Source organism: Gobio gobio (assembly GCF_949357685.1).
Source record: "Gobio gobio genome assembly, chromosome: 14".
In the NCBI taxonomy this organism is placed as follows: domain Eukaryota; kingdom Metazoa; phylum Chordata; class Actinopteri; order Cypriniformes; family Gobionidae; genus Gobio; species Gobio gobio.
Window position 1 is genome coordinate 35,039,711 of NC_137107.1, and position 25,635 is coordinate 35,065,345.

General features: G+C 40.6%; 1 protein-coding gene across 7 annotated transcripts in view; it reads left to right on the forward strand.

Annotated features, from left to right (window-relative positions):
* Nucleotides 1-25,635, forward strand: part of ehmt1b (euchromatic histone-lysine N-methyltransferase 1b) — a 47,896-nt gene that overhangs the window by 12,792 nt on the left and 9,469 nt on the right. The window contains exons 1-19 of one of the 7 annotated variants that reach the window (XM_079835421.1): nucleotides 7,125-8,050; nucleotides 16,991-17,078; nucleotides 17,515-17,996; nucleotides 18,162-18,324; nucleotides 19,238-19,398; nucleotides 19,530-19,691; nucleotides 19,862-19,930; nucleotides 20,092-20,209; nucleotides 20,326-20,463; nucleotides 20,854-20,999; nucleotides 21,473-21,616; nucleotides 21,791-22,017; nucleotides 22,231-22,425; nucleotides 22,541-22,623; nucleotides 22,707-22,813; nucleotides 23,012-23,134; nucleotides 23,252-23,353; nucleotides 23,730-23,834; nucleotides 24,000-24,154. In XM_079835421.1, coding sequence (XP_079691547.1) covers nucleotides 8,006-8,050; nucleotides 16,991-17,078; nucleotides 17,515-17,996; nucleotides 18,162-18,324; nucleotides 19,238-19,398; nucleotides 19,530-19,691; nucleotides 19,862-19,930; nucleotides 20,092-20,209; nucleotides 20,326-20,463; nucleotides 20,854-20,999; nucleotides 21,473-21,616; nucleotides 21,791-22,017; nucleotides 22,231-22,425; nucleotides 22,541-22,623; nucleotides 22,707-22,813; nucleotides 23,012-23,134; nucleotides 23,252-23,353; nucleotides 23,730-23,834; nucleotides 24,000-24,154 — 2,813 coding nt within the window. In that variant the 5' untranslated portion in view covers nucleotides 7,125-8,005. Of the gene's footprint in view, nucleotides 1-7,124; nucleotides 8,051-16,990; nucleotides 17,079-17,514; nucleotides 17,997-18,161; nucleotides 18,325-19,237; nucleotides 19,399-19,529; nucleotides 19,692-19,861; nucleotides 19,931-20,091; nucleotides 20,210-20,325; nucleotides 20,464-20,853; nucleotides 21,000-21,472; nucleotides 21,617-21,790; nucleotides 22,018-22,230; nucleotides 22,426-22,540; nucleotides 22,624-22,706; nucleotides 22,814-23,011; nucleotides 23,135-23,251; nucleotides 23,354-23,729; nucleotides 23,835-23,999; nucleotides 24,155-25,635 lie in introns of those variants that run through there. The other 6 variants (XM_079835422.1, XM_079835425.1, XM_079835423.1 and 3 more) reach the window with 6 other exon arrangements.

A 25,635-nucleotide genomic window follows, 5' to 3' on the forward strand; every position in this document is an offset into this window, starting at 1 on the left:
GTAATCTAGCCCTGACATCAAAGTAAATATCTTGTATGTAGATTTCTACACCTGCAGCATTTACCTTTAGACTACTAACAAATAATATATCATATGTGGTGAGCGTGAGCCTATTTGCTATGGTAACCTAGCAACCTGTGTCTGTGTGTGTGTGTGTGTGGGGCTTCATTGCAGTTTGGTACAGCAGAAATACATACATTCATTTTTAATAGAACGCTGCATTTGGCTTGCATCACTTGCATTGCGGTGCATTTTAGGTGAAGCATCCGTTCGAAAAATCGTGTCACAACATCACGTCCCGGTGTATACAGTGAATGCTGAAATTATTGTTGCGTGGCTACATAAAAGTTTAAGCATATGTGATGCATTGCCACGATTGGTCTGACTGGCGCGAGAGAGAGAGAGAGAGAGAGAGAGGAGGGTGCATGCGTGTGTGTGTGTGTTACTGATTTTCTACTATCTGTTCTGCGCTACTCTCCGCGCGCGATCTTCACGCGAAAAGAGGTCATGCCTTCAGGGCGCGCGCTCGTTGTCAAAGACGCGACACGGCTCAACTCTCCGTGTCACAGAAAAAAGCTGAGCACTGAACGGATAAGTTTTCCGTATTGTTGTTTTAGCATAGTGCACAACCGCTTCAATGTTCAAACTGGCAAGGCTTTAAAAGCATTTACTTGACAAACTTTATGAGGATGAAAGTGGAAGCGATCTGGCTTTGGGGCTTGCGCGCGCCGCGTGTGTGTGTGTGTGTGGCAGCTATAAGAACGGTAATCAACTTGCATAAACTGTGTAAAACATGCAGTTACTATAGTGATTCTGGGCATCTAGAATCTAAACTAAATTCAAAATGTATCACGCGCTATGGCGTGCTTCCTGAACATTTAACAGCGGTCCGTGTGAATCAGATCCTGTGCGTATAGTGCGCGTCATAGGAATTTAACGAGGCTTCGAGGCAGAATTTTTGCCTCGAGGAATTTTTGTAATCGAGTTAATCGAGTAACTCGATGAATCGTTTCAGCCCTACACTAGTATATATTCGGCTTCAGTTGGAGCCCTGCGCTTAAATTAACACGGAAGCGACTGAACGCAGCTGCTATGGTGAGCTATTTTTAGGACAGACCCGCAGGCAACTCGTGTGGTCCTTGCGGCGACTCATGTTGTTGACCCCTGAGTCTAAGTCGTCGCTTCCCTTATTCTTTTTAAACCCAAAGTGCTCCCACACATCTGCTTTTAAGCATGAAGGCGCTGGATTTATATTCGCCGCCATTTTTTTGAATCTCCTCGCTCTGACTCCGTAAACAAGAAGAGGTAGACGTTGGCGTCTGTGTAAAGTTAGTAGTACGGGTAACTTGCTCTACAGCGATACTAGCGGCTGGCTGACCAAATCGCTCTTCCTGCAACGCAAATGGGGGTAAACACAGGGATTTGAATGGGACTTATGTATCGATACTCGCGGCTTAAAAATCGATACTTTCTTGGGAGAAAAAATATCAATTTATATCGCAGAATCTATAAAATTGCCCAGCCTTACAGCAGACAGCCCGAGACTGTAAGGAGTTGTTTTTCCGCAAGTTATTGCGTTTAATAACTCTTTTTAACGTCAAGCAAGTCACATAAGTAACAGTCGTGTGCCCAGTCTATTCTCTGCTATATGCTTCGACCTAAAACGTACACTTTTCACAATGTTGAAGTAGCATATTAAAATAATTTCGATTTTGCATGCCGTTGTGATATGCCTATCACGATATGTACATTTGCGCTATTTCAATAATTTAGATATATTGTGCAGTCCTAGCGCAATATAACAATAAAACAAGTAAAATAAAAATATTTGTATATATCTTATCTTTGGCCTATTATGCCTACAGGTATCATCATATCATAATAAAATTGTTTTTTTCTTCATGAGAGGTTTTACAAGCCTTTGTAACTCAGCACTGAATAAAATCTTTGAGCAATGAGTGGATTCTGACTAACTTAAAACATATTGGCCATTGGGTACAAGAGATCAACAACTGTCACCGCTGCAGAAACACGTTGTAAATAGATACATTTGATGTTCTACAGACACAAATATGCACTGGAGCATTTACCAATGTATTATTACAGTATCAACTGAGGGTGCTTTTGCTTGCATTTGAGGGTGCTTAGACAATTCAGCAGAACAGTGTCTGCAAACGGCCATTTCTGTGTCTTTGTCGGACACTTTAAACCCTTCTTTAACCCTTGTTTATACGTGACGCGTCCGCACAAGCGCGAGGGTGCACGCAGCAAAAATTATATCATCGAAGAGTGCAAAGCGGACGAGGTGCGCGCTCAGTTTTCGACATGTGCTGCATTGCTGCATTTAGAAGCGTGCATTCTCTCACACGTGCTGGTTGCTATATTTGATCGCGCCATCAAAAACCTCATTGTTCTGTAAAATTTATTCAGTCTTTTCACTTATTTCACTAAATTTTTGCTATTTTCGGCCGAATAATTTTGTTTGCCGATAGGCATGTGCTTTTATCACGGTATACAGTATTATCACGATATTGAAATAAGTTGCAAAAAAAGTGGTATCATACTACAACAGGTTAAATCACTTTCTTATAACAAAAGAACCAAACATTTAAATACAATAAAGCAATACACAAAAATGTATAAAGTAAACAAATATTTAAAACAGATTAAAGTGCAAAAGAATTATAAAGAACAATAGGTATGCTGAAATGTACATTTAACTAAGATTAATACATGCTTTAGAAGTATTTTTCATTGTCAGTTTGTTAATGAATGAACTAATGTTAAATACTGGAGCCTTGTAAAGTGTGTGATTGAACAACAGTCAGAACATATTCAAACAATATCTAGGGCATGTAATTTAGTCCAGATTAAAATATAAAATGCAAGTTTGATAATGAATAGCCTTAAGTCTTTAAGTATTATGTATTAGGTTATGTGATTACTGGGGAAACGGCTGCATTTCTGCTGTTCCGTCAGCGCCCTCTGCTGTCAAAGAATGAATGTGCACTTCAGCGTGTCTCCTCATTCCACCATGTGCTCGGCTCATGCACGGTCTATTTACATCAGTGCGCGTTCCTCTTTGACTTGTTGTTCATTTTAAACGGTTGATGGGTAAAGTATTCTTAAAATTCATTCTAAAAATCTGAATAATTCGTAATAAATAATTATTCACGGTATTTTGAAGTGCCCACGATAACAATATTGTGCATGTTCATTATTGCGGTATATCGTATTACCGTTTACCGGCACATGTCTAGTTGCCGAACATTCGGTGCATCCCTACCTCAAAATACCGTAAGAGCAATTCCAAAGTATACGGAGCTGTCTGCTCTCTAATCGCTCTTGCATACTTTTTGATATCATACACCTAACGGTCAGCGCAACGCTGCTTTAAGTCGAACAAACTTAGGGCCAGATTTACTAAACAGGGCAAATTAGTATGAGAGCGCAATTCCAAAAAAGCGCAGATGGGAGTGGAAAGTTCTGTGCGTGATCTTCTGACATCGCGCAAATTAAAGAGCACAGAAGCAGCCAGATCATTTCAATAAAGCATAATGACCAATGCAATCTACCAGTTAGAGTCTGGTTTAGGACATGCATTTTTTGGGTGGTAAATATAGTGGCGCAAACACCAGTAAATTGACGAGCGCAAACCTTTGTAAATCCCCTTGCCTGATTCACTTAAATACTCTCCTAACGTAAATTTTGCGTCTGAATGGGAAACTTACAAATGCATATGCAATAAGGTCAGCTGCAAAAATAACCCTGTCCACACCTTTTAAGAGCAAATTTTTCACTTTTTCAAGTCCTTACAGTAGTTTTTTAACGCCAAAAGAGAGTTTGCGCAGCAAGCTGTTAGTAAATCTGGCCCCTTATGTGTTCAAGCCATGCAAAGAATTAGATAGGCTAGGTTTTCATTTCGAAACAAACCCTCAAAACAAGTGGTTGTACTGAACATAAGAACTATTTTCTTCTGTGAAAACACCACAATAAAATGCATAGAATAAACGGATATCTAAAGCCTCGCTTCCACTGAAATTACCTGGAACCATTTGTCCCAGGAACTTTTTTTCCCCCACAGACCTGTTGCTGTCTCCGTTTCCATCGCAATGTGAAGTACTGTGAGGATTAGGCAAATTAGTCCGGTGATGTAGGAATGCGCGCAACTTTTCAGTTCCCACTGGATTTCGTCCTCCGCATATAAGCTTAATAAAGCATGAACCTCGACGTCAGTCCGTTGGTCGTATTTTTTAAACTCCATTTTTGATTCAACTGCACGCACCGCACCAGACTTTTAAAAATGATGTATACAATGCTGCATGAACTTAACCAATTGGCATGTTCAGCTCCCAAGTGCCACCCCTGAGAGTACTACCTCGTGAACAGGGACTTTCTGAGGGGGGTCGTTTTTACTCAGAACTTCGAAACACACAGAGTACCACCCCAAAGTCCCTAGTTCCTGTGGTGGAAATGCGCCTTAAGATCCTGGTCGATGAACGATCCTATTCTATGGCACATGGTAAATCAAGACCTGTCAGTCTGAGCGATCAAACCAATCCAAGCGCGCTCCAGCTGTAAAATATATGTCTGATGGGTCTAGACACATCGTCCCTACCCACTATACCCACATACCTCACCTGAGATCCAGTTTCCATTGGTTGAACTTTCAAATGACATTGGTAAACACTGCAACACTATCAGATCTCGGAAGTCCAATAGTTTTAGCCAAGTAGCATGTCACGTCAATGATCTGCACCAGAGCCATAGAAAAAGAGAGTTGCGACAGAATAGATAGCAGTTTCACTATATTTGCTGCAATTTCTGGTAAATATTGACACAATATGTGCATTGACTTCGACTAGACTTTACAGTAGCATTTTATTCTGGGGAGAGATAAAGAAGAGATGTTAAAGGGTTAGTTCAACCAAAAATGAAAATTCTGTCATTAATTACTAACCCTCATGTCGTTCGACACCCGTAAGACCTCCGTTCATCTTCGGAACAGAAATGAAGATATTTTAGTTAAAATCTGATGGCTCTGAAAGGCCTCCATTGGCACAATGGCACGTTACACTCTCAAGACCCTTTAAAGGTACTAAAGACGTCGTTACAAAGTCCATCTCACTACAGTGGTTCTAAAATAACTATGAATCGGCGAGAATAGTTTTTGTGCGCAAAAAAACCCTAAATAACGACTTACATAGGGATGACGATTTCAAAACAAGGCATCATGAAGCTTCGAAGCGTTATGAATCAGCGAGTCGAATCAGCGGTTTGATTCGCCAAATTTCAGCAGTTTGGCAGTTTGACACGCGATCCGAATCATGATTCGGCTCACTGATTCATAACGCGTTTTATAATTTTTTTTTACAAATCGTAGCTTCATCGGAATGGTCCGAAACTTGGTTACTTTATTGGTACTTGGTATATGAACAACCAAAAAATTGGGGACAGGATTTGAAAAGTCTAAGTGGTCGTAAAAAAAAGTCACACTCAGGACCTTCGGATCAAAAATGACCCCCATAGGAAATGAATGGGAAATTGGCAAAAATATGAAAATACAGAGTTTTTTTGTGCATACAATCTACAAATCAGACAAAATAACTCACACACACAAAAACACAATTAACTTTTGGAATGGAACGCGTGCTGCGCATACATCCAATGTGCGCTCACAGAAAAAGTGATTTTAATAGACTTTAAACCATTCGAGCGCAAGATGAATAGTGCGCTGTTTTCTTCTGCAGACACATCAAAAACGTTCCCACAGAAAAAGCGGTTTTAACGTGCCTGTTGATTTTCGTTCATGATATTTACCTACAGTAAAATGTGAATACGTTTATTTTTTATAAACTTGATTTGAATCAAAATTTGGAATCGATAAGAATCGGAACCATTAAAATTCAAATGACACCCAACCCTAGTAGAATATAAGACAACCCCCACTTTTTCAGGATTACACTTTTTGGCATTTCATAAAAATAACCTGTAGCCCATATCAATTATATAGCAATTAGGCTATCCATCTCATAGTCAAAACCATGTAGCCTACCAAAATTTCATTACGAGGCTTAGACGGTAAGCCTTTCTTTGACTGTTTGCGTTTTTATAACTGTTTTTTTGCCCTCACGATCTTCCAACATTACACTCTGACACACCGTATTTCTTCCCACACTCGTTTTGCGCGTATTTGGTGCCACCTATTGTTGCGGGTGTATTATTGACATGTAAAACTCTTGACCCTGAATATAAGACGAATTTGGTTTTCAGATGTATTTCTAAGAAAAAAACATTGTCTTATATTCGGAACAATACAGTAATTGATTGTTAATTTAAACAATGACCGTTTATGGGAATTCTGGTAATTTCACGACGTCGTCTTTTTGCGATTTCATTTCAACAATAGTCCACAAGAGTCAAAACGAGCAATCCTGGCCAGTTTAGTTTATTAAATTAAATATAGCCGAAATTTTGATGCATCATTAAAAAGAAAACAAGGTTTTGGATAGTTTTATAGTGTCACAGAGCCACATTTTTCGAGTGGGTTTCGTATGCAAATAATCATAATTAATAATTTTCAGATTGTGCCCATTTTAATGATCTTTGATATTTACAATTCCTGTTGCCATTAAAATTCAAAGCAACTAGTTATAATTTAGAAAAAAATATGTTAGATATGTGAAACCTATTTTAAGAGACAAATGATTCAGCCAAATTATCTTTAGCACATTACCACATTGCTTAAGATTGCCATTTTCTTTTTCATGTTACAGGAAACAAACACGTTTGACACGTATGTCACATAATAAATAATTCATCTTTGTGTAAATGCACATTTTTGGCATTTCAGATCTAAATGAAACATTGATATGCTTATTCAAAAATGTGCTGTTTATGTATTGCTTCTCATTGTAGTTGGAAACCTTCGAAGTATCACAAGGGTAATCGATTGAGCAACAGTAACAGCATTAAAGGCACCAAAGAGCCCGTTGATTGTAGCTAGATACCGTTCCATGAAATGGCTGCTGTGTTGTTTTTTTTATGCTCTTCCTCCTTCGTGAAGAACAGTAGAGCTCCATCTGAGCATGCTCAGTGTGGGCCATGTCAGAGCTTTATACAGAGAGCTGGTCATGTGACCTGTGCTCGGGGACGGTGCATGTGTGGGAAGATAGCTAGTCGTTTGGAGAGTGCAAAATTGTTTCCTCCTCCCCCATGAATGAAGACCACAGCTTAAGGCAGGTACAACCTTGTTGCTGAAGGGTTTGCCCTCTGATGAAACAGGATTATATCCATCTCCATTTTTGCTTTTGTGGTCAAGAGAACAAGCATTACCAGATAGCTGCTGCTCCCAACTGGTTTGCTGTAGGGTTTTTTTTTTTTTTTTTTTTTTAAAGGAATGGACCCATTACTCTAAAAATCGATTGTTTTGGAGCTTGGAAATGAGTGTTTCTTCTAGGAATATCATCTGATGTCATCTTTCTGATTAGCTGATTAAGCTCGTGTTCTAGGATCTGAAGAGCAGGCCTGTTTGAAGTTGGACAGGAACTCCGTTCTGAGACTCGATCCTGCGCTCATCCCAAATCTGACAAGCAGAGGATTTTTGAAAGGATCTGCGTGTTTTTTTTTTTTAAAAACCTAAAACCGTATTCAAGTTGTGTACCATGTCTTCAACGACTTGACAAGAATGACCACAAATGATCTAGATCTCTTTAAAGGAGAAAAGGGTTGATCTCTTTTAAAACTCACTTGTCAAGTCGTCAACCATTAGGAAAAAAGCTGTAGCTTCTCAAAAGTTCCTGTCAAGTCTTAGACGAGAACATTATCTGCATGGTTTACTACAATGTTTTTGTCTTCAGTGGCAGGAAAGAAGAACTTGAAAGTGGGATAAACTTGAGCAGCCAAGCAAATCGAGCCGATTATGCAGGGAATCCTTGATGCTTTTCTTGATACCCGAGTCACATAATCAGTGCAAAACATAGACTGCTGCTCCTCTTTCTGGCAAATGAGCTTTGGTTTGCTGGCCGGTCCTGGTGTAGATTCCATTGAGGTGAATACTAGGATCACTCTGCATTTGTAAGAAGCTTGTTTGCTTGCCTGAAGCCATCTGGATTTATTTCCTCAAAACATAACTGCTTGTGTGTGTGTGTGTGTGTGTGTGTGTGTGTGTGTGTGTGTGTGTGTGTGTGTGTGTGTGTGCATATTATATGGTTAGATCTTTTGTGATAGGGCGTTTAAAAACCAAGCAGATTCAGGAGAAAAGCAGGGAACAGATAGGCCATCCAAATGAGTCATGATAAATATCCACACTGTCGTTCTCTTTTCTCTTTGTCGGTTTCTCTCCCTCTTTCTTTCCATCATTATGCATAGAATCTTAGCTGTTTCCCAAGTGGAACATGTGAAACGACATTGTTGCTCTGGAAAAGATCTTCAGGGCCCTCAATATGATAAACATGACTTCTGGGAAAGCGGACTTTCAGTGTCAGTGGTATGAGGTGACTACAAAATGGCAGTGAAACTCTTAGTATGCAGGCTTCAGTTGTGAAGCTCCGTTCTGTGGTGGTGTCAGCTGTACAGTTATTTGGCAGAATTACGGTTAAGAGACTTTTCCTGCCTCTGCCAAGGTTGCAAGACGAGGCCTTGAAGAGTGTTGAGAAATGATTCTTGCAAAATCAAAAGGAATTTCATGAACATTCATTCTTGTTAAGATCTATTTCACTGATGCAAAAGTTTAGCTATTGTGCAGAGCATTCATAGTTCTCATATAGAATGTATTCATTACCATATATTGCATCTGTCTGGGAAAAATGCATTAGGACTGTGGAAGAATTTAGAGATATGGAACAGCTGTGTATACCCAATGATTTCAGTACTGGTTTGTATGAGAGCACTAGATTTCTTTTAGAGAGCAACATATAGCCTACAGGGCTTGGTTTTATGAAGCGATTAGGCCTCCTGCTTTGTATTGCTTTGAAAAATGAAGATTATAGTGTAGTTTTGTGTCATAAAAATGAGGTTGTGAAAATCTGTTGGGTTTTTTTTACCATTCGGAAGAACAATACTACATGGTTCCTGGCAATGGAGGAAAATAAAATACGATGAAGCAGTATTAATGCTGTCTACTTCCTGTTGAGACTGTCCATGACCATACATATTTAAACACATTTTTTGTGTGCTCACATTCACATACACTACCGATCAAAAGTGTGGGGTCAGTTAGTTTATATATACAGTGGGGCAAAAAAGTATTTCGTCAGCCACCAATTGTGCAAGTTCTCCCACTTAAAAAGATGAGAGAGGCCTGTAATTTGCATCATAGGTACACTTCAACTATGGGAGACATAATGAGGAAAAAAAAATCCAGAAAATCACATTGTCTGATTTTTAAAGAATTTATTTGCAAATTATGGTGGAATATAAGTATTTGGTCACCTACAAAAAAGATAAATTTCTGGCTCTCACAGACCTGTAACTTCTTCTTTAAGAGTCTCCTCTGTCCTCCACTCGTTACCTGTATTAATGGCACCTGTTTGAACTCGTTATCAGTATAAAAGACACCTGTCCACAACCTCAAACAGTCAGACTCCAAACTCCACTATGGCCAAGACCAAAGAGCTTTCAAAGGACACCAGAAACAAAATTGTAGACCTGCACCAGGCTGGGAAGACTGAATCTGCAATAGGTAAGTAGCTTGGTGTGAAGAAATCAGCTGTGGGAGCAATTATTAGAAAATGGAAGATATACAAGACCACTGATAATCTCCCTCGATCTGGGGCTCCACACAAGATCTCAACCCGTGGGGTCAAAACGATCACAAGAACGGTGAGCAAAAATCCCAGAACTGTTTTAAAGTGGGAGAACTTGCACAATTGGTGGCTGACTACATTGATACTTTTTTTTCTCCGCAAGGATACATTAAAGGAATCAAAAGTGACGTTATTTTAAATTGTAATAATATTTTGCAAAATTACTTTTTTTGCTGTATTTTTGGTATTGGTGAGCATAAGAGACTTCTTTCAAAAATATTTTTAAAAATCACACAGACCCCAAACTTTTGAATGATAGTGTATTTACCATTTAAACAAATTGGACAAATTAAAACGCTGTCTGTTTCAGGTGGATTTAGAGGCGGAGCATTCTCATTCTAAATCGTTTGATTGGACAAAAATCAGTGCAGTGCAGGATGAGTCATCAATCTTTATTTTATTTTTTGGTTTGTTTTCCCTGCAAAACAACACAACTTTGTGAAAGCTTAGAAATACACTGGCATATTAATGCAATACATTTTTTGTTTATTTCATGGAATATTTAAACAGCATTTTAATTGGAAAGAGCAAAATGAAATAATTTCGATGCTTTTGTCTTGAGCTAGTCTGTTTCCTCATGGTTAGTACGGCTTGTTGAAATATACCAGATTGTGCTGTTGAAACTATATCTGTGTATCTGTGAAATATGCTATTCCTCAAGTATCTTTTAAAGGAGTCGTTTTACCTTCATAGACTCCAGGACATGATTTCAGTCTTGGATGCAGGGAAATTGAAGCTGATTCGCAAAGACTATATATATTCAGTGTTTTTCATTAGCCCTTGCTCGCAATTACATGCTCGATCACCAGCCCGTATATAAAGCAGCATGTTAATTTCTGCATCTGATTGAAATACAAGAGGACCAAACAGCTTAGTTTCAGACAGTTTTGATTCATACCAATATTAAGAAATGTTTTTGCCAATGGCTTCTCTGGGCCTTGTGTCTCTTGTGAGATCCGTGGCCGTGCCCTAGTAAGGGGCTCAGTGGAGATAAAGACCTCTTGAGAGATGACAACAGATTAAGGATAACACAGTCTTGCTCCTGGTTCTTGTGGTAGACAGCAGAGCTTCATGTTTCTATTGCTTCACCATACCTTTCCTGGTCCTTTCCAGCAATGAAATGGCTGCCTGAATTCGTTGTTGCCCTGCTCTCAGGAGAAAAAAAAAATTGAAATTTGAACTGACTGAGCATGCTCAGTGTGAGCTTTAGCTAGCTCGACCGACAGAGGGAGCCTCTAGGTCACATGATCAACAAGCCGGTTGAATGCTTGCATGCGGGAGGAGAAGAGAAAAGAGGAGCAGTCAGCTCGAAGCTCTTTCTCCCTCAACGGAGGCCATCGTTGTGAAAGCAGGTATGAAACCAATGGAGGGAGCACCTTTGGTGATTCAATGCTTAGGTTCTTCATCATGCTGGTTCTGAATGTGCATCGTTTGAGACTCATCATCTTGATTCCTTGTGTTTTGCCATCACTTACTCATCTCACCATTCACTTTCAGTCCATTGATGTTCAGAGGAGAGGAACGCTCTGAGAAATGACTGAAATATGGCACCCAGGCTTCCTCTTAAGCGTTGAGCCAGTGCTGTAGTCAACGGCCCTCTCAGCTGAAACAGTGTGCAGTGTCAAAATCCGTTTGAGCTTGAAGCCCTCAACAGTGGCTTTTCCTTCCTTCACAGAAGTCTGAGTCAACGTTAGAAGTCTTGGGAGAAAAAACAGGGGATTAATAGCGTTTGTGGTCAGATGGTTGTTTCTTCTGTTGGCACGGATCTTTAGAGTAATGTATAGCAAGAGAAGAGGAGGGGTTTCTCAATACCGGGCAAGCAAACAAGTGGCGGTTCAGTTTAATATGCTTGCCGCATATTTTGAATCGTGTCTTTTTGACGTTCTATAGCTTCCTTTTAGTATGTATTTCTTCATTCTGCCTGTTTTGTCATCTTCATTGATCTGGATCTAGATGATTTTGTATGCCTCTAAAGAGTGGAGACCTAGTAAATGTTCCAAAGATGTACTGCATACTATTTATTTATTACATTTTTGTATAAAATTAAATCACCATGAAATCTACATTTGTTTTTTTTTTATGCATTTGGCAGATTCTTCTGTCCAAAGCGACTTACATCGCATTCATTTTTTTGTCAGTTCGTGCTTTCCACTGGAATCGAACCCCTGACCTTGACGTTGCTAGCGCCACACTCTAATGTTTGAGCTACAGGAAAGCCTAGTGGCTAGTCTTTTTTTAAGCAGTGTTCCTGTGTTTATTATAAATGATTTTGTGCATTCATTAATGTCAGCTCGCAACGTCTCTTCTCTGATAACTTGTTCACATATGTGAACAATACAGTTTTTTCCAGATGGGCAAAATCAAGTCCCGCCCTATATTTCTTGTTCGAGAAGCCGTTTCACTCAATAAGACGATCACAATTTATGTTTCATGTCGACATTAAATAGCATTAAATCTAAAAAAAAATTGCCGTTGGCTGTCAGAGCGAATATTGATGTTGGAAATGGCCGATGTTACTTCTGGTTCGTTTGTTGCACTGGGAATGGGCTGGCAGGTCAAGTCGATTGTGGACGCATTGCATTGTGGCATACAGTATTTCTCATTGTGTGCTCTGAATCTGACTCATAATTTGTACATTTTGCCAGATAGTTAATTTGGGTATTTCGTGCATAATGTGCACAGTATGCATACTGTATCCTGCAGAAAGGCTAAGAGTAGTATGCAAACATACAAGAACAAAGTTTGCAGGCCCAGACCTGTTGAGAGATCCTAGGCTGCCAATTCGAGGGGAATAGACTAGAGTACTTAGAATATTTCCTGATATGAGAGAAGCATTTGAAATAGTCCAGTTTGCAGAGATGCTCTAACAAGAAACAAGTTCTGTGACCAGTCTGATGACACAGTTTAGTGGTTAGTCTTTGCTGCAAGACCTAAAGAATGAGGCCTGTTGTTTTACCCCCCGACCTTCTTATTTCTTGGTCTTTCTATGTCTCTAAATGTGAACTGACTAAACACAGTGGTATAAAGTCATGTTGATTTTCATTTTGTTTGGTGCTGCATTCATTTTGGATTCATTTTGTGATATATGATGTAATCCTTTCTATCTATTTCAGTCCTTATTTGTCGCTGTTCAATGGATTGGTCACATTGTCCTGTGCCTTGGCTTGGCTCATATTTTGGTTTCTTCATTGATTGCAATTCATGCGTCAGCTGCAGCTGACACACCGTACTGTGGCTTTGGCTCTGACGTTTGGTTGCACACGTAACTGGATATTAAACTGAAATGAAGGTGTGAATCATTTTTAGGGCTCTCATATTTCATATGTCCTCATTAAGACATTGCGTTCTCGGCTTGCGTTGTGTGTTGAAGCTATTAGGAAGGCATGGCCAACAAAAACCTTATGGGGGTTTTCTTGTTTGCACTTTTATCTCTGCTGCCGAATGGCATGAGACAAACCTGTTATCTCTGAATCAACAGCTCAGACTATTCAATTCAAGTCTTAAAAATCCCACTGGGCAGCTGGTTAATTCTTAGCAGATACCAGAGAAGCTGATCGTATGCATGTGGAATGGAAAAATTTGTTTATTGCTGGAGAGTCGAAAAGTAATGCTGTGTTTGCGATCTCCATGGACCCTGAAATAGGTCATTAGTGTGAAAATGTATTTCCCAGCTAGCTTTTGATAAATGGTAAGCTGAAAAATTACATTATTAAGTTAAGTGGGTGATATCCAGACAATGTTCAGACAGGTTGTGTTTTTTTTTTTTAAATGAACCCCAATATAGTCTTATAAGTGCGTGTGTAATTTTTAGCCGCATAAAATAGTAATTTAATATTGATTATGTTCTCAATCATTAATTACATCTTAATCCTTGATATAAATCCTGAATGTGTTGCTCGACGTAGATAGATGTTGGTCTCCAATCCCCAATCCACCCAAATCCCAATCCAGTAACCCACATCCAGTGGAAAACATTCCCTGCCTGGCTCGTCGTATCAGTAAACACTGTGGTTACAACATGGTGGAAAGGAGCAAGAGGCCCTTCCCTCCTCTTTCCTCTACTGAGCATGTTCCCTGTTTAGCCTGTAGGGGGAGATCAAGGGAAACAACTGGATATTCGCAGTCAACTGCTTTTCTCTCAATAAGAGGAATGTGGAAGCTGATATCTGGGATCCAGTTCTGCTGGTCTTCTTGGAAAGTGTTGTGAAGACGAAAAGATCACTGGAGTTATTACTCAAGGTGATGGTTTACAGTATATTGATAACATAAAAGGTCTTGACATGATTTTGGGAGAGTCTGTAAATGGAAAATGCAGCTTTATTGGTTGTTCAGTTTGGTTTTAGTTTTGGTAGTTGTTGTAGGGAACTTAGTGTGCTCCTGTTCCCTTTAACATCTGAAACTAGTGCACAGACTGGGCCCTCTGTCTTGAAACTATACTGAATAAATTTCTCTCAGTTGTCTTAGCAAAATTGTTTCTACAAAGAAGAATAAAAAAAAAAATTAGCTAGTCAACCTAGAAAATTGGCTAGTCTGTTGTTATTAGTTGACCATTGCTCAATAGACAACACTGTGAATGTAATGGACTCTTAATGTTGGTAGCTATTGTTGGATATTATAAACCACTTGTCTTTGTAACTAAAGGTCTTAACTCAAATTTTAGCTTAATAGTAATTTTGTGCAACGGTTTATTTTTATGAGACCCTGTCATGTTTTAGGAGGAAAATTGTCTTTTCAGCCATTCACTTTGTGCCTCAAATTTTTTTTTCTAACATAAGGAAAATAATGCTTTAAACTCTTTTTTTTCTAGACTAATGGTTCCCAACCAGGAGTAGATGGGGGCATCTGACCCGGTTTTGTTGTATAAAACCTATTAAACAGACATTATCACTTCAAATAGAAACTTTTGGACTGTCCTGTCAATTGATTTGAATTAATATGCTTTATCTTCTGATTTGTTTTACTTATTGTAACAAAGCAATTAAATAGTAAGACTCGTAGACAGTCATAAGACTTCAGACAGAAGCAGATTTCTTTACTGTTCTTCTCATTAACGATTGCACTAATGACTGTGTGTTTCGCTTATATAAATTGAGCTTTGGTGCTAATTACATGGCACTTTACAAAGCCTGCAAATGACTTGTTAATCTGGATTTCGTTCATGAATAAATGTGCTGTTACTGTGGCTGGAAGGGTAGTCGATGAGGCAGTTGAGGCACAAAAGACAAAAATGGTTGGGGAAACATCTCTAGACCAAGGGTTTGCTTACAGTTTGTTGCTTTTAAAAAAGGGTACAGTCAAAGTGAAAGGCATTTTGTGATCACCAAGCCAGTATGACTGCATCAGAGATGCAGCTGAATGCTGGTAAGGCAGAGCGTCTCAACGTGGCAGACCTCAGAGTTGAACCACAATCTGTTGGTCTGATTTGATAAGGTATGATGGGGTCTTTGTAGTGTCAGTGGGGCAGATCTTGCCTGGTTTGGTCAGGGAAAAGGGGGACTCTTATTATGAAGTGGCTCCCCTTGCGGTGAGAGAGAGGAACCGAAAGCCACACAACCTCCTTTGTTGCAAGAGCAGCTCCAACGAACGGCAGACATTTTCTGGCTGTGCAAAGGAAGGCAGCCGGTGCGTCTGCCAATCAGATGAGGTCTGGGGATCGAGGCTGGGGTGGGGGAGGGGACAAATGGTGGGAGAAAGCTTGGATTTGCTTGTAATTACTGCTCCCTGTGACCTACCTCTTCCTTTTTGAGCCTGGCTGCAGAGATTCACTCCAGTAGTTTGAGGCTGGTATGTGAGTGAGACTTTATGCACCTCTTCAGTTGCATGGCTCGAGGGCATCCGTCTTTGCTTCCAGACGCAAAAATCAACAAGTCTCCTCATTCCTTGCTGGTTGTTTCCTATTGAGGGTTTTTTTTAACATGTTTTTTCAATGACAAACCAATTGGGTGAAGCTGGAATCCTTGATGGAGGTGATCACCTGACATTATTGCAGGTTTCTCCTGGCTACCTGGGATGTGGTTGTAAGTGGAGTAGTAGCTCAAAGGATTATGCATGAGCTTGGGTGACTTCCCAGACTTCCTATAGTGAACTTGACCTGTATGGGAGTCCGGTAGATGTGCATTGTCTTTAGGAACGAGACCTCTAGGCGTTGGACACTATTTCTTGAGTTGCGTTTTCTTGTGATCTCGTTAGATCTCAGGGATGTGGCGTATCTGACAGTACCAGCATGATGTTGTAGGTGTGTTTGGCAGAATGGCACATTTTTTCATATCCACCCAGGTCTGTTTTTGGGACTCTCCAGGCATCATTAGAGAAGTCTTTCTTTGAAGTCTCTGCTCTTTCTTAAATGTGTCTTTGTTTTTGCAGACAGATCAGATACTCCTTGCTGAAACATGGATTTGTTTGCTTTACTTATCGTAGCAGGAGAGATGTCCACAAATTATCAGTCTCCGGATGAAACTGTCTACTTTCAGTGGACCAGTAGCCAAGAACGAAAGTGACCAATTCAACCAGAACATGAAAAATGAGAGGGAGAAAAAAGGGGCAGTTAGGGAGCAAGAGCACGCTGAAACTCTGTATTTGTTCTTCCTGGTTCATATTATTATAAATATCATGATGATATTGGGCCTTGTCATAACTGTTTTTTTTTCAGTGTCTTTTATTCTTGTGTGGACTTTTCAGGCTTGATGAACCAGTAGGAGTTTGTTGAAACCAGTCGTGGCTTATGGCATTGGGAGATGTTGAGTCTCTTGAAAATATTACCTTGACTCAGGAGTGATTGACAGCTCAAAGCCTAGCCAATCAAAGCCCTTGTTATTCAGATGTTGTTTAGACTGAACTTGTGGGATAAGCCTCTGACACTCCCAAGGGATGTCTCCGTGTTTGTGTTTTGCTGCCAGTGGCCATAATTATCATCTGCTATTTTGGGAAACTATTAGGTCCGAACTCTAATTTGAGCCGCTTTTATTCTCATCGCCACTTTAATTGTTTTAGACCACTGGCTTGGACATTTGTGAAGTTTCATTATTTGGCTTCATGGTCTCTCCCCCCTTTCTTTAAAATACATATTATTTGTTTATCTCTGATAGTCATGGTTTGCATATATATACCCCCCCCCCCCCCCCCCCCCCCCATAACATTTAATATGTAATGGAAATCCAATAATTCAGCTGTATGTTTGTTTGCAGCCCTCCAGTTTGGCCAATGGGAATTCGGGCAAGAGGGAAACCATGAAGTCTGAGGGGACAAAAGAGTCTCGCAGTGATCAAGAGGAGGGTAAATACTAAATGTTTTTCAGTACATCTGAGCATTTGTGGTATAATGTTGATAGCCATGTATTGACTTGTTTGACTTTTAATAGCCACGTCTTAACACATTTTGACTTGTTCCTTAGTGAGTTTAGTGAGCTTTTGGTGCAAAATATTATGTTAACTTCATCCACCTAGAACAGTAGTCGTACCTAAAAAAGCTATGATTTAGAGAACTATACAATATAATGCCCCCACCCCACCCCCAGAAGAATGAATTTGCTTTAACAAAAAAAATAGCTTTATTATTTGCACTGTTTACTTCCATTTCTAAGTGCCTTACTTTTATTAAAAGCGCAATTTTTGCTTTATTTTTAACTGCCAACTGATGTGCCAACTCGATTTGAACCCGATAACTTAAGATCACAAAATCAATTAATCTTTTTCTGTAATTTTTCTTGTAGGAGGAGATGAAAATCACTCGGACCGGCGATCAGACCCTCTCAAAGAGGCCACTGAACTGAATGGGACCTATGAAAACACGGACACAAAGAGAACTGTACAGAACCTTTCTGCACAAGGATCACCAGCCCGATCCTCAAACATGGAGAACGGAGTGTCAGAGACTGAGCCGCCCCACGGCTCTACAGTGGGCAGTAATGGATATATTCTAAGCAAACAGCAGGAAGACACAGTGTCAGCCCCACACAGGACTAGCTGGTCCCCCATAGGGGGTTCCACATTGGGGCATGGGACTAAAAGCTCGCCACCACCAGGTTCTATGTTGCGATCCCCAGACCAGGGTTCTTCAAACCTAGGACTGAGCCCAACGGAGAGGCGAGCAGAAACGGAGACTAAAAACGGCAGAGTATCGAATACACCCCCACCAACGATACATCGAGCACGCAAAACTATGTCAAGGCCAGCCTCAAACCAGACACTAAAGGTAATGAGGGTTTACCGCCATGAAATTCTCCTACAACAGCTGCACCAGTCATGACAGCAGTGCATTCAGCACTGAACATTCTACAATACCTTGTTCTTTTTATTTTAGGTCTGTCATGAATCATGGTCATGGATACATATAATCACATTTCTGTTCCTCTTTCAGCTTTTGAATAGGGAAAATAAAGAGCCAGTCGTGGTGAAAGATGACAGTGTGGGCAAACCAGAGGCAGTGCAGCCACAGCCATCTCCAATCCAGAATCAGCTACCTCAAAGCCAAACTGATGCCACATCTGTACTAAACACCACACCAGCCAAGCCACAAACAGGTTATACACCGTATTACCTTTCTGTTTTTGAAATGGCATTCCATTTACGTTTTCTTTACATGCACGCATCTATCTTAGAATTTAGAGAAGGGTGATTATATCAGTTTATTGATGTAACCATTTATTGGTTATCATTTGATCATTTTTATTTATGAATTCGGGGCAGCAGTGGCTCAGTGGTTCATGTAGGTTGTCTACAAACCGGAAGGTTGGTGGTTCGATCCCCGGTTCCACCTGACCAAGTGTCGAGGTGTCCATGAGCAAGACACCTAACCCCAGCTGCTCCCGACGAGCTGGATGGCGCCTTGCATGGCTGACACCGCCGTCGGTGTATGAATGAGTGTGTGAATGGGTGAATGTGAGGCAAAATGTAAAGCACTTTGGATGGCCGTAGGTCTGTTAAAAGCGCTATATAAATGCAGTCCATTACCATCTGTATTTATCTGCCATTATCGGACATTTAATTGTGCTCATTTCCCCAAATGTTTATTGTTTATTACCCTTGCTGTCATTTAATGCTTACCTAAAGTAAATTTAAATTAAGGATTGAATTGAAAATTAATTATGATGTATATACATATTTTTTATTTTTGGCACAGCCAGATTGCATATTAAAGTTGCACAAATATACAGCTAACAACCTGTCTCAACTTTTATTTCTGCCTGAAAATAGTCAACAAATGAAAATGTCTGGTAAAATTGTATTTAAGAAAAAATTTTTGGCAGCACCAAATTGGCAGCAACAAGTTCATCAGTTGTATAATATTTAACTTTGAAATCAAACACAAAAGTGAAATGCAGATAATCCAACCTGCATTTTACAGTTTTAAATGGAAATGAATACCTTGCTTTTACAGAGAAAAAAGTGCTTGAAAATCTTGTATTCCAGAATTCTCTCTTTATGCATTGACAGTTCAACCCAGACCTGTCTCTCCCTCAGTAGCAGTGTCAAGGAAGAAGAAAAGAAAGATGGGGACATATAGTCTTGTGCCCAAGAAGAAAAATAAAGTCTTGAAACAACGCACAGTTCTGGAGATGTTTCAGCGCATGTCCCAGTCTCCACCCAACCCTCAGGTCAGAGATTCGCACCTAAAGAGCGAATAACTATTTTTGCATTGCTAATTGGTTGACTTACTGTACTTCTTGAGGCCAAGACATGTGAACCTTGATGTTAATGCCTGTTTTTTTATTCCTTGGCTGCACAGCAGCCAAAGGAGGACGTGCATGTGAATGGAGAGAGATTGGAGAATGAGTCTGATGAAGAAGAGTCAGAAGAAGGAGAAGACACAGAGGATGATGAGGAGCTAGTCACTGAGGACGGAGCCAAAGCTTCTCAGGAGGGACCCAGGATAGCTTCAATCTCTCAGGTGGGAATTTGGCAACAAAGCTGCCAGGGACTCATGAGCCAATGGAAAAATGGTGTCATCCGTTCTTTTCCTCCATCTTGTCATTTAGTTAAGCATTGAAAGTAGAGTGGCTTATCTAGTCAGTACAGTTCCCTTAAAGGATGTTTGTTCATTCATTTATCATCCATAAGCCTCTTGATGAAGAACAGGAGTCTGAGGAGTCACCGGATGGCGAAGAGGAAGGGGATGAATCAGACTTGGTGAGCTCCTGAACATCTCTAATATCACTGAGTACCTGAAGAAACAGAATAACTAAGAGTCATTGCTTTTAGACAAATGAGTTTCACAGATCTGGATTTAGGTTCCTGGGATAATGCTTTGTTTCAATTTGTGGACTGTAAGTTGCTTCTGTTCTCCTCAGAGTTCAGAGTCCAGTTTGAAAAAGAAATGGAAAAAGAAGGCCAAGGGGGACCAGGCCTGGCTCCGACCATCAAGGAAGCGCAAGAGGAAACTGAAAGCGAAAACAGAAGGACTTTCTGGTACAGAAAGTGTTTAAATGCATGTTTCCCTGAAATATATGCTGTAGGTCAGCACCTTAGCTGTTAATATGCATTCATTTACAAATCTCTCTATGTCTGTCCCATCATAACTTCAGGAATGGAGTTCCAGTCTCAATCTGAGAGCCAGAGCTCCCCATCAGCCCCTCCTGACCGCAGGAAAGAGTATAAAGAAGTTCCACTAAACTCCCTCAACCTAGCAGCACAGGAAGCCTTACTGACATCTCAGAGTTCAGGTGAAGCAAAATCCTTTTGCTTTTGACTATATGAGGAAGTGCAAAATTAAGTCTATTTCTGATCGAAATTTCTAAGATCCATTTGATTGGTTTCAAGCTCAGCTTCTTGAGAAAGACGCATTTGAGTAAAGTTCAGAGGACGAGTATTGTCAGGCCTTTGTGGTGGCCTCCATCTTGGATAAAATGAGTCATCATGTCTCAACCGATGTGGTGCCACCTGGTGGTCATGTGTTTATTGTTGAGCAGTCCATATCAGAATGCATTTCTATCTATCCAATATTGCTATACATATGATTATGAAGTAACATTGGCTTCCTGCCATCTGTTACCAAAATTATGTTTTTTCATGACTTTCATGATTATTTGAGTCTTAAAGATGGTGATTCTTAGCTGTTTCAGGGTCAGTGGAGAGCACAGATGCTGACATGGTGCAAGAACTTCCCCTTTGCAGCTGTCGAATGGAGACGCCCAAGAGCAGAGAGATCCTCACGCTCGCGGACAGAAAGTGTATGGCAACTGAGAGCATTGATGGTCAGGTGAGGTGGTTGCCCTTTGTAAATGGCTAGAGCAATGATGGTTGCTGTGATTGCTTTTTTTGGGAATGCATTGTCTTGCTATATATCGGTTGTTCTCGATTCTGGCCCTCGAGGTCCACTTTCTGATCGTACTCTCCTGCTTGTAACTTTCTAGTAATCCTGAAGACCTTGATTAGCTTGTTCAGGTGTTTGGTTAGGGTTGGAGCTAAACTCTGCCAAAACCTTGAGGGCCAAAGTTGAGAACCTCTGCTATATACTATCTGAATACTGTTTGGGTACAGTTGAAATGTGATGAGGTGAATAACTTCAGTTTCGTACAGAAGGTCCTAGGATTCATCTAACTGCTGAATACTTGGCACCTTCATTTTTTTTGGTTACATTCTGATTTGTTACAATGCAGTTTTTTTTTACTCTTTTTAAAAGCTGAGGTTCTGAACTCTATTCTAATTGGTTCCCTGTTGTTCTGGGGGTAGCTGAGCCGTTGTCAGAGTGCAGTGCTGAAGCACGAGATGATGAGGCCTTCAAACTCTGTCCAACTGCTGGTTCTGTGTGAGGACCATCGCACAGGCATGGTCAAACATCAGTGCTGCCCAGGCTGTGGCTTCTTTTGCAGAGCCGTGAGTCTTTGGCTTTACCCAAGAGAACGTTTTAGGTTTTTGATTGGGTTTCAATGACCGCATGACGAGCCAATGGCCAAGCAATTTTTGACTAAGTGCATGTGTCTGAAAAGCCCTAGAGTTTTTACTTCAGTCACATTTGAGTAAACCACTCAAAGTTATTTCATCGTGTAGGGCACCTTCATGGAGTGTCAGCCAGAGGTGAACATCTCCCACCGGTTTCATCGAGCCTGTGCCTCGGTGCTCAATGGGCAGAGCTTTTGTCCACACTGTGGAGAGGAGGTCAGCAAGGCAAAAGAGGTCACCATTGCCAAGGCCGATACAACGTCAACTGTGCCTCTCAACCATGGCCCGTGTACGCCCAGGAACTCAGAGGGCAAAGCGGACACCACCACTGGAGGGTATGTGCCAGCTGCTTAATGATATAAACCTAAGTAGCAAACAATTTTTGCATCATGCAGTTTATACAATTTTGCTAGACTTTTTTAGTCTTGGATGAATTCAGTGTGCAGCTAGTTCCTGGATCAGTATCCATGTAGGAATTTAGAGTGACTGTATGATGATATTTTGTTTCTCTTACTTTTGCACTTAAATTGATTTGTTGGTCATCAAAGGTCCACTCGGCTCTCTGTTCTTGGAGAGGGCAAAGCAGACAGCACTTTACCCAAACATCCAGAGTCACAGGATGCATCTGGGTCACCTGTGGGCTCCAAAGCTGGGTCTGTAGGATCAGGATCTGCAACCGGACCTCCACTAGGACCACCTAAAGAAACTCTGGAAAGTGTCCTGCTGGCTCTAGATGCAGAGAAGTAAGAAAACCAACTATAATGATCTTTTAATTTAGAAATTTTCTTTGGGGTTTAATCATTATGAACTCCTGTAGAACTTGCACTGATTCATTCCCACCATTTCTTGTTCTCCCAGACCCAAGAAACTTCGGTTCCACCCAAAACAACTGTATATTTCTGCCAAACAAGGGGAACTGCAGAAGGTCCTACTGATGTTGGGTGAGAGTGATTAGTAAAGTTGTTTGTTTTATTTAATTGATGGTTGTCTGCTTTGTGCTGGAAACCTTCTTTCTTGTTCTCAGTGGATGGGATTGACCCTAACTTTAAAATGGAGAGCCAGAACAAACGGACACCGCTCCATGTAGCAGCTGAAGCAGGTCATCAGGAAGTCTGCCATATGCTGGTGCAGGTGAGGGCAGATGCTACTTAACTTCTCACCTTCATGTTGTTCTAAACCTGTGAGACTTACTTTCTTCTGTGAAACACAAGAGAGAAAACCTCTTCCTCTGTAGTAGTTGTCAGATCTCATTTGCATAAACAAATGTGACTTGCGTCACGACCCCAATGACTTTGCTATAATCCTAAAAATCGTGATCTTATTTCTCAGGCTGGTGCAAACCTTGACATGTGTGATGAGGACCAGCGGACCCCGCTAATGGAAGCCTGTGAGAACAACCATCTTGACACAGTACGCTATCTTCTGCGGGCTGGAGCCATTGTCTCTCAAAAGGTCTGCAACCACAAGCGAGAGAACTGATAAGCCAGTCTGTTTAGTACAACATTCTGTAATCAAATGCTTTTGGAGGAACATTCACTCAGTTTTAACACTGTTTTCTTTTCTTTTAAGGATGTTGAAGGTTCAACGTGTCTCCATCTTGCTGCTAAGTCTGGCCACTTTGCCATTGTACAACATCTGCTGTCTACAGGCCTCATCGATATTAACTGCCAGGTGTTTGACCTTCTGTTGCATTTAACATTCGTAAAAATGTTTTGGGAATGTGAGAGGGTGTTTTGGGGGATTTCCACTATTTGAGTCATTAGAATCTGCCAAACACATCTGAGGAATTTCAGAAGACAACTGCACTAATACTCCATCCTTTTTCCCTCCATCCTCGTAACAAAGAGAAACACTGGAATTTAAAATGTGCTACAAAATTTGGAAAATTCTGTAAATAGTGTTGCTTTGTGCATTAAATGTGTACAATTGAGTCTATGGAGTCAATGAAGGGGGATCCAGCAGCGCTTGTGATGAAGGGAAGATTATTGTATATCTAAATATACCAGCGTGTTTCTGCTTACTAATGAAGTTGCATTTCCTGTCCCAGGATGATGGAGGATGGACAGCCTTAATTTGGGCCACAGAGTACAAACATGTAGACCAAGTAAAACTCTTGCTCTCCAAAGGGGCTGATATCAACATCCGAGACAAGGTATGTGTGTTTTTGTAACTGGAAACCTAAAATTAATGTAGCAAAATTAAAGCTTAATCTGCCGTTTTACAGTATTTTTGTAGTTTACTTTGTTATAATTTCAGTTTTTTTATACATTTAGATGAAGTGTTTTTCATTTTTTGCAATGTCAACCTTTGATTCTAGGAGGAAAATATCTGTCTGCACTGGGCGGCATTCTCGGGCTGTGTGGAGATAGCAGAGATCCTGCTGGATGCCAAGTTTGATCTCAACATCGTCAACATTCACGGAGACTCACCACTGCACATAGCGTCACGGGAGAGCCGGCTCGACTGTGTAAAGTGAGTAAACCTCAACTAGGGCCCTGTTTACACCTGGTATTAAGAAAGCGTTTTCGTCGATCGGATCACAAGTGCCAAATACAGGTGTAAATGAGGTCTAAACATTTTGAGCTTGTCCACTTTCGACCAGAGGTAGTCGAAAACGAATTTGACCGGATTGCTTTTGTAGTGCATACGCTCATGTGGTCCAATGCGTTCGAACAGCCACAAAAGACTACGCCTACTGACTTAATGATAAACATTATGTGAAGCAAGCTAGCCAGACAGAATTTAAACTTTGTAGGCTGGAGACCCAAGTTTGGTTTGAAGACGAAAGACTTCTCTCACCATTCCTGATTTGCCATGGTTTTGCGGCTATCAGAGCAGAAAGGAAAGCTGCTGCTCTCCATATGTTTTTCCGACGTCTCCGTGTGTTATATGTAAAATTGTGTCCATCAGATCGAAAGATCTGAAATAGCCCATTAACCGTCCCCTTGAAGAAATTGGGACAGAAGTGGTTAAAAGTGGACAAAAGAGATGGAATATAACACCAGCTGTAAATGGGTAGGTGTCTGCCTCTGTGATCCGATCGACCAAAACGCATCTAAATACCAGGTATAAACAGGGCCTGGGTGTTCTCAATCCAGACTGATAATGGATTGATTGAGAAACTTCCTTTAAAACTCACAGGTTTGTAGTGAGCTAGGCTTATTTACAACTTAGGGACGTCTGAGCCATCCTCCCAGAAGATAACGTTACTGCAGGATTACATCCATATCCGATGTACTTCAGTCTTAATCAGGTGCTTGTGTAGATTCTAATCAGCTTAAAGCTGTATTTTTTTGTGACTGGATCAATGTCATGTAGCCTTATTGGAGCTGGACACTAGCAATAAAGACTTACTCTCATCATTGCCTGGACAAATATTATTATTGATCCGTTGGCAGTCAGTTACAGTGATGTTATTAGAACCCTGAATGTAATATTGCCACAGGAATATTTTTTCTTTTTATTGTTCTTCAATTCTAGCCTGGCGTGGCCATACTCAATTCTAGTCAGAATATGAGTCTGGTACCGCTCCATTGAGCTTTGATTATGGGGCGTGTTTCAACCGAGCCAGGAAAGACCTCAATTGGATAGACCCACAACCAATCAGAGCAACGGAGCGACGCGTAAAGTTAGTTGTCAAATGTCAACAGAACTCAACTGCACTGTGTTACCAAGTCCGTGTTTTTCTTCATGTCCGCGGGTTGAAGCGACCCCAATTATGTGATTTATATAAACCCAGGAATGCGAATTTTAGCAGGCAACCTTGCCAAAATAACATATTTTGCCAACCAAACGCCATTTTTTTCCGGAGAACCCCCCGGAAAGTTATTGTTTTGGGCTATAGTTTTGAGTAGCAATTGTGCGCGACATTGCAAAAACGCTTGGAAACCCTGTCTGCACGCACGCTGGATTAAGTAACGTTACAAGAAAAAGATGAGTGTAAACGATCTTTG